The sequence below is a fragment of the Scatophagus argus genome, chromosome 18 (genome assembly GCF_020382885.2).
Source record: "Scatophagus argus isolate fScaArg1 chromosome 18, fScaArg1.pri, whole genome shotgun sequence".
Taxonomy (NCBI): domain Eukaryota; kingdom Metazoa; phylum Chordata; class Actinopteri; family Scatophagidae; genus Scatophagus; species Scatophagus argus.
Genome location: NC_058510.1, coordinates 13,920,624 through 13,935,364, shown reverse-complemented (window position 1 = coordinate 13,935,364; position 14,741 = coordinate 13,920,624). Strand labels below are relative to the sequence as shown.

The 14,741-nt window shown below is 39.1% G+C and overlaps 1 protein-coding gene across 5 annotated transcripts in view; it reads right to left on the bottom strand.

Annotated features, from left to right (window-relative positions):
- nebl (nebulette) overlaps positions 1–14,741 on the bottom strand; it is an 81,211-nt gene that overhangs the window by 17,749 nt on the left and 48,721 nt on the right. Inside the window, exons 29-49 of one of the 5 annotated variants that reach the window (XM_046371764.1) lie at positions 13,956–14,066; positions 12,519–12,629; positions 11,961–12,071; positions 11,157–11,267; positions 10,958–11,065; positions 10,218–10,328; positions 9,619–9,729; positions 8,588–8,698; positions 8,271–8,381; positions 8,047–8,157; positions 7,852–7,962; positions 7,189–7,296; positions 6,238–6,348; positions 4,788–4,898; positions 4,560–4,670; positions 4,371–4,481; positions 3,850–3,960; positions 3,155–3,265; positions 2,885–2,992; positions 2,123–2,233; positions 685–795 (exon numbers count right to left, since the gene is read on the bottom strand). The exons of 3 other annotated variants lie outside the window; for them this stretch is intronic. In XM_046371764.1, the coding sequence (XP_046227720.1) occupies positions 685–795; positions 2,123–2,233; positions 2,885–2,992; positions 3,155–3,265; positions 3,850–3,960; positions 4,371–4,481; positions 4,560–4,670; positions 4,788–4,898; positions 6,238–6,348; positions 7,189–7,296; positions 7,852–7,962; positions 8,047–8,157; positions 8,271–8,381; positions 8,588–8,698; positions 9,619–9,729; positions 10,218–10,328; positions 10,958–11,065; positions 11,157–11,267; positions 11,961–12,071; positions 12,519–12,629; positions 13,956–14,066 (2,322 nt within the window). Of the gene's footprint in view, positions 1–684; positions 796–2,122; positions 2,234–2,884; positions 2,993–3,154; positions 3,266–3,849; positions 3,961–4,370; positions 4,482–4,559; positions 4,671–4,787; positions 4,899–6,237; positions 6,349–7,188; positions 7,297–7,851; positions 7,963–8,046; positions 8,158–8,270; positions 8,382–8,587; positions 8,699–9,618; positions 9,730–10,217; positions 10,329–10,957; positions 11,066–11,156; positions 11,268–11,960; positions 12,072–12,518; positions 12,630–13,955; positions 14,067–14,741 lie in introns of those variants that run through there. One more of the 5 variants, XR_006841457.1, reaches the window with a different exon arrangement.

The following is a 14,741-nucleotide window of genomic DNA, read 5'->3' as shown; positions in this document are numbered from 1 at the left end:
TATGATTATCATAAATGGTACGGACAGTCAAGGCTTCCATGTCCTGTCCTTCATGCTTTTGCTTTTTGGGATGGCATATAGAACTTTTTTTGCAGATGTGAAGCTGTGGTCTAAAATGGGCTCATAAGTACCAGTATTCAATTACAACGTCCACCTTCTGCAGTCACTACAGTTCAGTCAGATGACTCAACAGCTTCCTCATCTCTCAGAGTTGGCCCAGGTTGACCCTCTTTATGTGTTGTCTCTTTCTGAAGCCTCCTGCTTAAAACACCAGCAAAGTCGATGTCGTAGACTTTAAGTTACATCTGCTGTGTTTTTAGAGGGGTCAGCTTTTAGCAAGTGTCTGCCCCACTTGAACCTGCCGCTCCGAGTGTGTGTGTGTGCGTGTGTGTGCACGCTTGTAGGCAGTAGGTCACTGTCTGTGTCCTCAGGCTGTCGAGCACAACACAGCTGCTTTCATGCCTCAGCAGACAAAGTGATACTAACATAATAACACACAAAACACTCCTTTTTTGTGTGTGTGTGTGTGTTAAGCTGAGAGCAGCTCAAGATGTTGCAGATTAAGTGCCTCCCGTTCTTTAAAGATCAGTGGTCTCCTCAAGGTACAGTTTTATAGCTATTGCATAGTTTGCAAGTACTAATTTTTTGTCAGGTTGTGTCACACAGTGAAGGTCACAGACTCACATCACTCTGCGTCTTGGTCAGCTCTTTAGCGAAGACGGTCTCGATGGTTTGGGGCATCTGGGCATACAGACTGCAGCTGGCTTCCTTCTTGCCCTCCTCCCTGTATGCTTTCTGTGAAACAAAACAACATGTTTTTACTGTGCAAAGTTCTAACAAGTGCCAACCAAATTATGACATGGGTCCCATTCTTTAAAGGAAGTATACAGTGACATGTTGATTTTGGCTGTCTGACCATTTCCAGGAATGTTACTAAAACAAATATCAATTCCAAATATTTCCATATCAATATCATATTAATTATAATTAAAAATAGACCAATTTTATCCCTGAGAATGTGCGAACTTTCAGTTCACTTTCTGTGATGTGTGCTGTCATTATTAGGCTGATGCACTGAAACAAAACAATTCCATTAACAATGTAATCACAACATGCTGGTTTATGGACAAAGAATTACATCAATTGGTTCCACACAGGGGTTTACAGATTTTAAATCTGGTATTGGACTGGCACTCAATGAGGGAAGATTGGTATTAGAATTGGTACTGAGGGAGAAAAGCCCAGTATCTGTAATTAGATACTTTGTAATTAACATTACAAAAAGGGATCAAAATGATAGCAACCTTTATCTCATTCCAGGGGCTTAGTTTTCCTATAATTAAGACCACATTTCCCAGAGGCCCTATTTCTTCCTCTTCATCTGTTCTTCTTGTCACATTATTTTCTCATTAGCTGCATAAACTCTGCACTGCTTCTGTCTGTGTGTGTTGAATGTATTCACACTGGAAAATGAATTATATCAGTATATTAAGCATAACTACCTCAGCACTGTTGTGTGCCTAAGCACAGCGGTCAAGTTGCATTTGCCATCCATATACGTAGTGAAGACCAATAGAAAGCTTTGTTACATGGTATAATGACAATGACATGAAGATCTATACAATCAGCAGTTTCAAATGGTGACAAGATTAGTGTCACCAATTCAGCATCTGACAAAATGTGAAACGTGTTCACAGTCTGAAATATGATGACTCTTGACCTTTTAGATGAACATGAATTTAGAGTATTAAGTTATGGCCAAAATATGAAGTTTGTGAAGTCAGCGATTGCAAAAATCTAATGAGTTCACGGGATGGACATGCTGTTGGACATGGCGATGGCAGGCATCAAGGAGAAAAGTGCCAGTGTATGGATGCTGATGGATGCTGTTGTTTCACTAATGGACACAAAAGTGAGATGGGGGAGATTTCACTCACAGGTAATAAGAATTCTAATGTCACAAACAGTGCACCTCAATACCTACAGAAGCTTTTATTGTTAAGTAACACTTTTTGTCTTTATTAAAGTAGATTATAATGTTGGATCAGCATATCTGGCATTGTGTTACCCACGCGAATATGATGACGAGTGTTTACAGACGCCGAATGGGGTTGTTTAGTACCTCACTGTACAGCTGAGTTTGTTCCTTGGCATGTTGAGTTTCTTTGGTCTCAGGCAGCAGCGAATACAAACAGTTCACCAGCTCCTTCTTACCCGCCTCCTTGTATTTACTCTGGGAGCAAACAACAACAGCATTAAATCAATAACTGAACAGTCCTGCTTGTGTTGACTCCCTTATCATCAGAACTATATTTTAATTGGTTTAGAGCTTGAAAGGTCCTATTCTTCATTCTGTTTCAGGTATTCTGTCACTTGTTGATATTCTACTGTGAGTCAGGTTTCCTTTTTGTTTTCAAGTGAATACAAAAAGGAATCTGAATATATTTCTTTGTTGTTCTGTAGTCATGGATATTAGCAGGGAGACATGAAGGCTGATGGTTTAACACAGCATCATCATGTTTGCTGAAGATATAAGACTGCATGATATAAAACTAATTGTGACAGAGACAGATGTAGAATCTGAATATGTTGAAATTAAAAGTTCAAACCCTTTTGTGGTCTGATATGTGTAAAATATAATTTCAGATGTTAAGACTTTAAAAACCTACACATTTTAGTGGTGCATGAGTAACAAAGCAAGTACTAAGAGAAGAATGACTCTGACTCACAGCATGTGTTTGGATTCCAACAACATGTTGTGAGTTAGATTCTGAAGTTGGAAGAAATTCTTCAGTGATTAAATTAATAATTATCAAACTGTAATGTTGGAGAAAATTTACATTTAAAAAAACACAAAGCGGTGGACAGAGAAAGTGTTTCCCACCTCGCTGTGTGTCTCAGCCATCTCTTTAACAAACTGAGTCTCCAGAGTTTCAGGCAGCAGAGAGTACAAAGTGTTGGGCAGATCCTCTTTGTCCTTTTTGTACTTTGTCTGAAAGAACCAAATTAAATACATAAAGATAGCAGATGCAGATGTCTTATGTTATTTCCACCCCTACAAACCTGTGTATGTGGAGAAACATAATTATAATACATACATACTTAACTTTGACATACAAATACAAAACACACACACACTTTTACACCCTCTCACCTCACTCTGAAGTTCAGAGATCTGCTTAGCAAACTCAATGTCTTTGATCTCCGGCATTTGGTGGAAAACACTGTTGCTGATGTCCTGTCTGCCTTTCTGCTTGTATTTATTCTGCAAAGACAAACACACACTGTGGCATCATAAGGGGACACAGTAGTGCTACATTCCCAAAATGGCCACCATTGCACACACTACATCTCCCAGGATTCCTCACCACGCAGGCAGGTGAGGGTGCTTAACTGAAGACAGATTTGGGAACTGCGGCGAAGGCAAAACAAAGAGGACAAAACCTTTAAGGAGCTGGGATAACAGGCCTGGAAGAGACCCTGTACATTCAGGAAAACCCTAATGTCTAAGAACTGTTCTAGTGGACAAAAAGACCGTTAAACCAGTCAGTCTGAGTCTCTGCTGACATCGCATCTCATAAAACAAGAAGAGAAGATGAACATGCTACAAGAAAAAAAGCAAAAGCAAGTAAGAATGTTTTGTACTGTTTCTTTCAGCTAAAATGAAACAATCAAACTTAAGCCTTATTCCCGCAAAGAGGTGTTACTAGAGAGAGGTGTTAGGATTAAGAATTGTACCTGAGCCAGCAAGGGTTTAAAAGCACATGCTGAGCCTATGTTATATCTATTTCGTTACTATGCGTCAGCATGAAACTGATGGGTGTGATGACACCTTTTAAATCCACCCACCTCACTCTGAATCTCCATGACGGCTTTAGCAAACTTCATCTCTTCTGTCTCGGGCAGCACAGAGTATAAGTTGGTGCTCAGCTCTTTCTTACCTCCTTCCTTGTACTTCAGCTGGAAAGGACAGAAAGGACACAGGGCTGACACCAGGCTGATAACACTCAAACTGACTCAATCCTGTCACCAAAGTGATAAACAAGCTGTTGTCTTTCCCACAGTCCTAGGCTTTTCTGGTCTGGAATCTACTACTTGTTATTTATCAACCTGTAGGAATCTGATGGCTGATTTGTTTGAAATATAACAAAAGGAACAGAAACTGGAGGAAAATGCTTTAATCAGCGTAAAATATGATTGTATGATGAGGAAAATGCTTTCCGGTAATGATAGTGTGTGCAATTTGCTGTAAATACACAAATACCTGAAAAACACTGGTATGATTCTTGAGTTCTTAGGTTGGGACATTCTAGTGCCTAGCAGTCATCTATTAAAAGTATACTGGGTCTAAAATACATGTAGGTGTGTACCTGACTCTGCAGCTCAGTAACCTCTTTAGCATGTAGCGTGTCCAGAGTTTCAGGTAGCTGGTGGTACAGACAGCTGCTCGCCTCCTTCCTGCTTGCTTCCTTGTACTTAGCCTGAAGAAGACATCAGCTGTTTGCCACCATTTTCATCACACACATCTGTTTCAGCTCGCAGACTCAAGTTTGGCTCACCTCACTCTGCAGCTCAGAGACAGTTTTAGCTAACTGAGTCTCAGCTGTTTCTGGCAGCTGAGAGTACAAGCTCTGAGAGAGGCTCCTCATCCCGTCCTCCTTGTATTTAGTCTGGACAGAGAAAAACAAAGGCCACTGAGGACGCTAACAGGCATTGCCAAACTCATTCAGACGTCAGGAATCCAACAGACTGAGGTGAAATGGAGTGTGTGTTAACGTAAGTGTTACCTCGCTCTGCAGGTCAGACATCTTGGCGGCAAGCTGTGTCTCAGCCGTCTGCGGCAGCTGAGCGTACAAACTGGATGACATCAGCTTCTTCCCGCTCTGCTTGTACTTGTTCTGAAGGAAAAAGCAGCAGGTACCCACAAAACAAGCTGAGATTAATTCATACATAGTCTTAATTTCATTTACTTTTCTGCTGTTTTAATTGAATTGAATAAGAACTAATCACACACCATTTAGATTTTCTTTTCAACCACTGGAAAAATACTTGATGAAAAGTGTGTAACAAAAGCGTATAAAGAACTGCTCTTTTTATCTCTATGTTTAATAACTTGGGATTGTTAAAGATCAGACAAAAACAGCAGAAATACATTTAAAGTGACAGCGCACAGTTTCTCAGTGCTCCTAATGGTCCCTACATGAAGACACGCTAATTGTGAGTCGGCAAAGGAAATAAATAAATGACTGAGCTGCTCCCTGAGTCCATGGGTGTTGTATCAAAACCAAGCAGCTTGGATTCAAATTATCATCCCAACATATCAGCATATTTCTGTACTGGGGCCTGTTCCATAAAGCAAGTTCACCACATATGCCATGTTTATTTCAGTTAGTCTGAATCGTTTTCACTTGATCCAATTACATAAAGCAAATTCAAAACGGCAGAGAGATTAGTGACTATAGTTCTTGTACTATAAAACTTATTATCAACCTATTTTGAGGGAGGGCTGGTGTAAGCCTTTATCTTTGAATGACAAGCTAAAGACTAGCAACTTTTAATTCGGTTGCTACTTATGCATTCATTCACTCAGCAAATTCTCCCAAGTTTTACTCTCTAGTTTTGTTAATAGCAGCTGTATTACTGATAGTAAGCTGAAACTGTGAAACAGTTTGGTCTATATTCAACTACTCGGGCTTATCTTGGCCTCTTAAACCTGTCTTGGATTAGTTTGACTGCACAAGTTTGAGCTGATCTTTATGGAAACACTTTAGTTGAGATTGATTTGTTAGGGTCAATGAAATCAGGTGTTGGACTTTTCTTAGCGTGCTTCAGGTACAGGCCCCCGATCAAACCTATTTCCATGATTATAGACTTACAGCTTTTGATTGTTGGTTTTTTCTGCTGGGTATGTGAGTTAAATCACATAAACACGTCTTCCTCAGCGAGATAAAGCAGAAAAAACTTTGCCATTGCTGTACCGACTACAAACAGCATCACAAATATCCACTGCATTTAACAAAGTGTCTTCAAAGTGCATTCATTTATTCATTCTTTGATGAGTAATACTGCACTCTGAGCTTCTCTCTGCCTGAAAAATGCAAGACAGCGATTCAGTATATACAGCGATCCACGACATTTCAAATCTGTTTTTAAACAAAACAACACTGGGACAGCTTCAACTGCTGCAAGACAAACCAAGCACATGAGTGAGTGAATGTGAATAATGGATGTGTGTACCTCACTCTGCAGCTCAGTAACCTCTTTAACATGCTGTGTTTCCAGTGTCTCGGGCAGCTGGTGGTACAGAGAGCTGCTGGCTTCTTTCTTCCCCGCTTCCTTGTACTTGAGCTGCAGGAAAAACAAATTTCTGTTTGTTTCATGATGACATTTTACGGATTCTGTTTCATGAACAATATCACATTAAGAGAGATGACAATACAGCAGGACCAAATTTTTAAAACATGTCTGCTGGTTTTGTTGTGGCTGACACCGCTGCCTTTTATTCATTAATGCAATTGCTTTGTAATGCGAAACAATTGCATTACAATTAGCTTTGAAAAGAACTGAAAGAAACAAAGATTTTATAGTCTTTTTAGTCTTCTATATATGTTGTCTGTAGATGTCAGATTCACATAAAAACCAAGGCCCTCTGAAGGAGCTGAAGGTGTAGAGACACCACAGAAGTTCATATCAAACAAACAGAGAGAATAAGATGAGAAGCTGATGAATTTCTCACTTTTGTTCAGAAAACAGAACTGTTCAAAAGAGAATGAAAACAGTCTGGATGTGTTCAAGCAGAGAAGGAGGAAGACAGAGAGACAGTGAGAGCTGTCCCACAGCTTCTGATAACAAGACCAAAATAGACAAAAATGGTCAGTTTATCTGATAAGTGTTAACATGTCAAAGTGCCTGAGATGGAACACACACACACCTAAATTTATCTTTGACATTGCCCTGACATACATACATACATATATAACTCAGAGCCTTAGCCAAAACTTCACAGGTGTAATTCTTCATTTTAATATTGTCAACAAATTACAAGAAAAGACCAAAACCAACAATATGTTAATATTGTTAATATTAATATCGGTTTTCTATGTAACGAGATGCTTTTTGGCCCAAGACGGGAGGTAAGTTTCCATAATGCGACTGTGTGAGCAGATTCATGCCAGTAAAAGTTCCCACCTCGCTGTGTGTCTCAGCCATCTCTTTAACAAACTGAGTGTCCAGAGTTTCAGGCAGCAGAGAGTACAAAGTGTTGGGAAGATCCTCTTTGTCCTTTTGGTACTTTGTCTTCAAACAAAAAGAGAAAAAAAATAGAGAGAGTGATGAAAACATTTATTACACTTTCCACTTGGTCCTCATTGAACCACTGATTCGTGGTGTCTTTCAAGTGTGTTTAGATTATATGTTCACCAATTTCCTACACAGTAAAAAACAATTATCTACAAGTATTAGAACAATCTGTGTATTCATTTATATAACAATGTTGGTATTTAGTGAAAAGCTGATAGGTGACATGACACCACACAATTAGTCCAACAGAAGAAGCTATATTGGCAATTAAAACAAATTGTTAGTTCAAAGCTGAAACCCAATTACATGCTAAAACAAAAGCTAAGAAAAGTTTTATTTTTATGCTTATTTATTCATCTTTGGGAACAAAAGAGTTTAAAGACACTTCAATAAAACTTAAACTGAATTGTAACTGGATGCTGCTAATTACTTACTTTTTGAAATGCATTCTAAAATTTCTTTTGTTGCAGTGATTAATAAAACCGAACACTGTATGATACTCATGGCCCATCCACCTGCAGAAAATCTCTATGAGGCGTTCAAGGTCCTCACCTCACTCTGTATCTCCGACATCTGCTTGGCAAACTGAGTCTCTGCCGTCTCGGGGAGGAGTGAGTACAAGCTCTTACTGGTCTCCTTCTTCCCCTCTTCTTTATATTTCACCTGACAAAAAGCACACAGAGCTCACATCGCTAAATTGACCTCGCAGACAGTCAACAGTGATACTTTTGAAAAGGTGTTCCTCACCTCGCTGTAAATGTCTCTCAGCTCTTTAGCCAGCTGGGTTTCTGTGGTTTCAGGTAGTTGGTGATACAGAGAGCTGCTCACCTCCTTCTTACTGTCCTGTTTATATTTCACCTGCAGAACAGAGCCCAGATAGACTTCAGGTTTGAACTTGAAATAGGTCTAAATGAAATACCTTGAATACTGTACGACAGGACCTGAACACATCACACTGCAACTGTACACACCTGACTCTGCAGCTGTGAAACCTCTTTAGCGTGCCGGGTATCCAGAGTCTCGGGCAGCTTTGAGTACAGAGAGCTGGACATGTCTTTTTTCCCTGCTTCTTTATACTTGCTCTAGAAAATAAGACAAAATATTATTTTGTACAAAGGGAACGTATTCAGTCTACTGTCGAACAGTGTGGCTGCAGATAAAAAGACATATTTAACTGAGATTTGACTTTATTGGACATTTGTATAAACTAATAAGAAAACAAATTGTCATTCATAATAATTCCAAATAACATATTATAGTCACTGTATTAACTTATATTTTGCCGTACCTCACTTTGTATTTCAGAAACAGCTTTGGCAAACTGGATGTCGTTGGTTTCTGGGAGCTGAGAGTAAACACTGACAGTCTGGTTCTTCTTCCCACTCTCTTTATACTTGTTCTATGGACGAAAAACCAATTCAGAAGAGCATTACATCAAGTTCCCCAACCTCTTTTTCCTGCATTGCAGTTATTCGGTTGCAGTAGTCTTCAAACTCTGTATGTCCTGTATTTGTCTTGTACTTTGACACACTGCATTTAAAGACTCTGGCCTGGTTTTCACTTTGTTTTAATATATTTAGAAAGCCGAGCAGTGAAAGCTGGGGTGACCGGAATCAAAATCTGCTTTCCATCTACAGTAAACACTTAAAACCCTAACTTCATCCTTTGCAGCCTTATTTTCAGTGGTTTTTCCACTTTTCCTTTGAAAAGAGGTTAACTTTCAAACTGGAGGAAGTTTCATAGTTTTACTGTGATGGGAATTATATAAGGCTAATTGAGCCCTTTGAGCTCAGCTGGACTTCAGGTATGAGCATACGAGAGAATCACTCTATTTGATTTTATTCTCTAAGACTTCAATTCGACCATGGAGATCAAACAGCACACAACAACAGCAGCGCAACAAAAATACTGAACTTTGGTGACTGTTTTGATTTGACCCGCACAGTTCCACACAGTATAGATTAAATGTAGCCTTTGGTGGTACAACCCTGCATAAGAAGGACATTCACTCACGTACTGTACCTTATTGAGTCTCTCCATGTTATGCTATTTTATACCATGACTCCACTACCACTGACAATATTAGTTCCTAGTTACTTTGCAGATTCACATTATTAATACAACACGTAAATCATGCATAATTATAATCCAGTAATATAACAATAATTCTAAAATGAGCCATTCTTAGTAATAAGTGCTTTCAATTTTGGTACATAAAAACATAATAACATAACACAAAAACAACAAACACTAAAATGTTTTGAACATGCAGATCTGCTGTGTGTGCTTGTCATGTGTGTGTCTGTGTGTATTCTGCACCTCACTCTGTATCTCAGTCATCTCTCGAGCAAACTGGGTCTCTGAGGTTTCAGGAAGCTGAGAGTACAGAGATGACGTCATCTCCTTCCTCCCTCCATCTTTGTACTTTTTCTGCCAGAAACGAAGAATCAAAATAAACATGTAGACATAAACATATTAAACTAGTGAAACCAATTTCACCTCACACAAATGTAATCCAAATATATTTTTACCCTTACTTGCTGTCTAGTCCTGCAGATAGTTTTGGTTTTTAGTTGTTTTTAGTTTTTAGTTTGTGAAAAGAGATGTGTCTACGAGTAAAACACCCCTGTGTTTCTTATTCTTTAATTTATTTCATTCTTTATTTCTACTGATCATCTCCATTATATTTGCAACTGTGTATTAAGCTGTTACAATAAAGCAATGTTAAAAAAAATCCTGTGACTTCCATCGCAGTTCCAGAAGTGGAAGCAAAATTCTTAGAAACAGAAATTTGAACAAATAAAACCAATTAACTGCATTGCATGACACCACTGGATGTTAAGTGTGAAAATATGTTGAAATTCAGGTGGATCAAAGTTTTGTTTCATGCTAAGAGTAGAGAGTAGAGAGACACTCACTTCACTCTGTAGTTCAGTCACTTCTTTGGCGTGCTTGGTCTCAAGAGTTTCGGGCAGCTTGGAGTACAGAGACGAGGCTGCCTGCTGCTTCCCAGCCTGCTTGTACTTCACCTGACACACACACACACACACAAAGTAAATAACCATGTACACTATAATCACACCGCTCTTTGCATATCAAAACTAAAATGGTCCTTCTTGAAACTACCAACAACTAAAACTATGCAAACTACTACCTTCCTTTGACCAACGTTATCAGCTGTACACCCTATTGGTTGTTGACATAGCAACCATTATGTGACATCAAATTTGTCAACCGTCAACCAATAGGATTTCAGCTTCACGCCCCACTTCACCATTCATAGTCTACTCATAGGACAAATGAAGACATCCTTACAGGTCAGACAGTGCCTGTTGGGGCTGGATTTTATATTTCTCCTCGTGTACCACAAAACAAAGAGAGTTAAATCCAGACCTCCTTATCCCTGAGCTGTCTGTCTCTGCACATTGGATGTCAACATGCTGCAAGATTACTTCAACAACAGCAACACATTTTACATCACAGTCACATATGGTAACCAGAGAAATATGCTGCGATTCTTTTGAACTCTTTTTAATTCTGTGTGCTCCTTCACCTGTTAGTGTGACTCACTAGACTGAGAGTCACATTCATAACTAATCAATAAGATTCGGATTAGGTCCTTTTTCAGTGTTGATGAGTAAAAAACAAAAGTTCCCACCTCGCTGTGTGTCTCAGCCATCTCTTTCACAAACTGAGTGTCCAGAGTTTCAGGCAGCAGAGAGTACAAAGTGTTGGGCAGATCCTCTTTGTCCTTCTTGTACTTTACCTTAAGATGAAAAAAAAACACAGAGGTTTGTGTACTGAAAGAGAAAAAAATCTTTCAATGAAAAAGTCAGATAGAGTGAGCCTCACTTCACCTCACTCTGCATCTCTGACATGTGCTTGGCAAAATACATCTCTGCTGTCTCAGGGAGGAGGTGGTAGAGTGACGAGGAAGCTCCGTTCTTATGTCCCTCTTTGTATTTCACCTGTAGCACAAACCAACATACAAGTCATGAAACATCAAACTTCTCATGGAGACAGCATCTAATGGCGTTTCTGGGAAGAGCAGCTTCAAATATTTTAACATTCAGCCTTTATTGTTAGCAAAATAACATTTTATTTGTGGGCCACCGTCCTCCTCCTCCTTCACTGATATGGAGGCTGTCATGGAGACAATGTAAACAAATCAACTAACCCAACATGGACAACAGCGCAGAAAAGTGAAAGAGTTTTCTAATATGTAATTGCATATGGAAAAAAAAGTCAGAATGGCTTTGCACTCCTTCCTCCGCTAAGCCACAGCCACACACAGTGGTTTGGTTTATTTTAAACGCTGTTTTATTTTTTTCAGGTGAAGAGAAGCACACAAAGCCAGATCCCATGCTTTGAGAGCCATCTGTCACGACCTGATAGCGTTGGGTTTAGACCTGTTTGATCTGGTTAAACTTGCTCCTTGAAGCTCCAGTCACTTCTGAATCGGACCTAAATAGATGATTTTTGGGTAACGGCCTCCTGTAGTTTTGTTTATTTCACATGACTTCCAGATTTTCTTGCTTTGAGTGCTAAAATGTAAAAATGTAATTTTATTTGCTGCTTTTTCTGGATATTTATTGCTCTGGAGAAATTCCTGATTACAGAGGGCAGAAATGACCTCAACCAAACCACAAGACGATTGTCACCTGGCTCTGGAGCTCCGTCACCTCCTTGGCCAATTCAGTCTGGAGGGTTTGAGGAAGGCTGGAGAACAGACTGGACGTCAGCTCCTTCTGCACATCCTCTTTGTACTTCACCTGCAGGGACGACGTGTTTGTTTGTGGGTCATGTGTGGAGGTTTGACTGACAGAAACTTGTGAAAAATCATAACTAAATGTTCAACTAAAATGTTGAAAGGGTGTTATTAAGGGTGCATTAACTTGAATTCATATCGTAAAAAAAAAAAACAGAGATGTAAATACATCTGTGGGTATTTATGAAGTTTCTCCATAGTGTACAGGTATTCTCTTTTTTTCTGAAAGTATTATATTTGTAAGGTCCTGACCTTGATAAAAAGTCAAGTGAGGACATGTTCTTACTCCTCACATCTCTAACTGATTGGCTGGGATTAGGGCTTGGGTTTATGTTTGATGTTATGAATGTAGTAAAGAGGGTTAAATCACACATAGGGCATGGATATCATCCTTTGGCTACAGTACAGTGACATAAGTGAGTGTGTGTAGGTGTAAGTGTGTGATCAGTACCTGGCTCTGTATCTGTGACACCTGCTTAGCATGTTGAGTGTCCAGAGTTTCTGCCATCACAGAGTACAGACAGCTGCTGGCCTCCTGCATCCCTGACTTCTTATACTTTGTCTAAAAAAGAAAAAAACATGTCTCTTTTTGGGTTTTATTTACTACACTGAGTTCTTTTGACGATCCATGATTGACCACGTAGGAATTAACAGAGAAAACAATATTCTGACATAGAAGATTTCCTCTAAACTTTGCTTATTTCTTGTGGAGCACTAAATACTCTGAAAAATCACTTTTTGATTGAATTGCTCACAACTTCCTTGTGTCACCTCAGGTACCCAGCATCCAGATAAGATATAGACATTTAGAAATACTTCTATGCATTTCAGATCACTAATCCTACTGCACTTGATGCACCTGAATCTCTGGTAACTGCTCAAAACACCAGAAAAAGAATTTCTGCATTTTACTGGCTTAGTTCCAACAAAAACAGTTTGCCAGCTAACAACTATCAGTAAAACAACACCTATGAATGAAATGATGACTGAACTGATCAGGGATCAAATAAATGCTACAGCTCATTGCATCTTGTTTTGATCGTAAACATAAAAATCAACGGAGTCGTTTTTCCTTGCTGCTTTAATGAGACAGAGGGAAAAACTGCTAATTTCAGTGTCATTTAGCTGCCTTGGACATGAGGATAGAAAGGACAGTCTGGATGTTTCCACAGCTTGCTGTCATAGTTAGAGAGAGATTGAGTCTTCATTTTGGACAGACAGATGCCTTCACAGGTTTTCAGCACCTGGCTGGAAAGAGTCAGATTCCTGCCAGTTTTGAATGCTTGTTTTAGATCTGATAGGCATTCAATCCGTTCAAGACACATGACGTGACTCAGTGTACATGGGATATTAGATATACAACATATGAGGACAGCCGGGAAACAACTAGATATTGCTTCATAATAGCGGAAAATCATTGTTTTAATCAGAGAAACACAGAGTCAACACTACATTGCAGACTCTGTGCTTCAAGGTGAATCACATTATGAGGGGAGTTTTTGTCAGCACATGTGACTACTTATCTTTGAGACAGAAAGTATTTGTTTACAGCATCTTAATTATTTTAAATTTCAGTGATTCTTGGTTTGACAACTGATCCAAATTCTGTTTGTTTTAATGCAGACTTGATAATCTGTAGATACAACGTTACAAGTGTTTAATCTAACAAATGAAAAGGTTGTGTTTTTGGTCAAAGCACCACCATCCTCCTGTATGAGGTTTAATGACAGATTCTCACCACAGCTCAAATTATTGTCAGTCAGTTAAACCTCAGTGACAACAACCTCACTTATCTTCACATTCTGAGCTATCTTATTTGCATAAAAATATCTATTCATGAATGCACTCATTGTTTTGCAATGTTTTATCCTCTTTTCTGTCACCTCACCTCGCTCTGCAGCTCAGAAACAGCTTTAGCAAACTGAGTCTCAGTGGTTTCTGGCAGCTGTGAGTAAAAGCTCTGAGTGAGGCTCTTCATCCCATCTTCCTTGTACTTGTTCTACAAGCAGAAACAGAAAAGAGGCACATTTTGATTGGTTTTAACATGATATTAACAAAAAATACTTTGAGTGATTTTAGCAACTGCAATTGGAGTTTTTTCTGATACATGAGAAAAGCTGCTGCTGTTTTCTTTTTGTCAGCAGAACTGAGAGCTCTACAGAAACAGATGGACTGCAAAACAGAAAAGAAGAGTCACACATTCATAATAGATTCATTCATTTATAACTAAACACAGCAGCCTGTTCTGTGGAGCATCACAACAGAAATCCATCACATCACAGAGTCCTCACACATGTTCTCCTAACAAACAGGGTGCAAAGACACACTTCACTTCTCTTCATAAACCGCAGAGAAACCAAACACGCTACGAGCTGCCAGAAAGCAGTGTGACGTTCCTGCCTTGAATGTAAACGACTGCCATTCGCACATTTGTGCCAGACCATTAAAAAAGCATGCCATTTCAGTGTTGGAAGTTTGAAAATTTAAGTTTCAGTTGACAAAATTTGTAAAAAACAGTGTGTTAATGTCTAACCATTGATATGAGGTTATTTTCAGTAGTGCTGCAACAAAACAGACATCCTGTATCATGTTGACCTTCTACTTATTAAGTGAGTGAGATGCCATACTCAGGTCATATGTTAACAACTGCCAGTCACCTGTGCAACAACTGAAA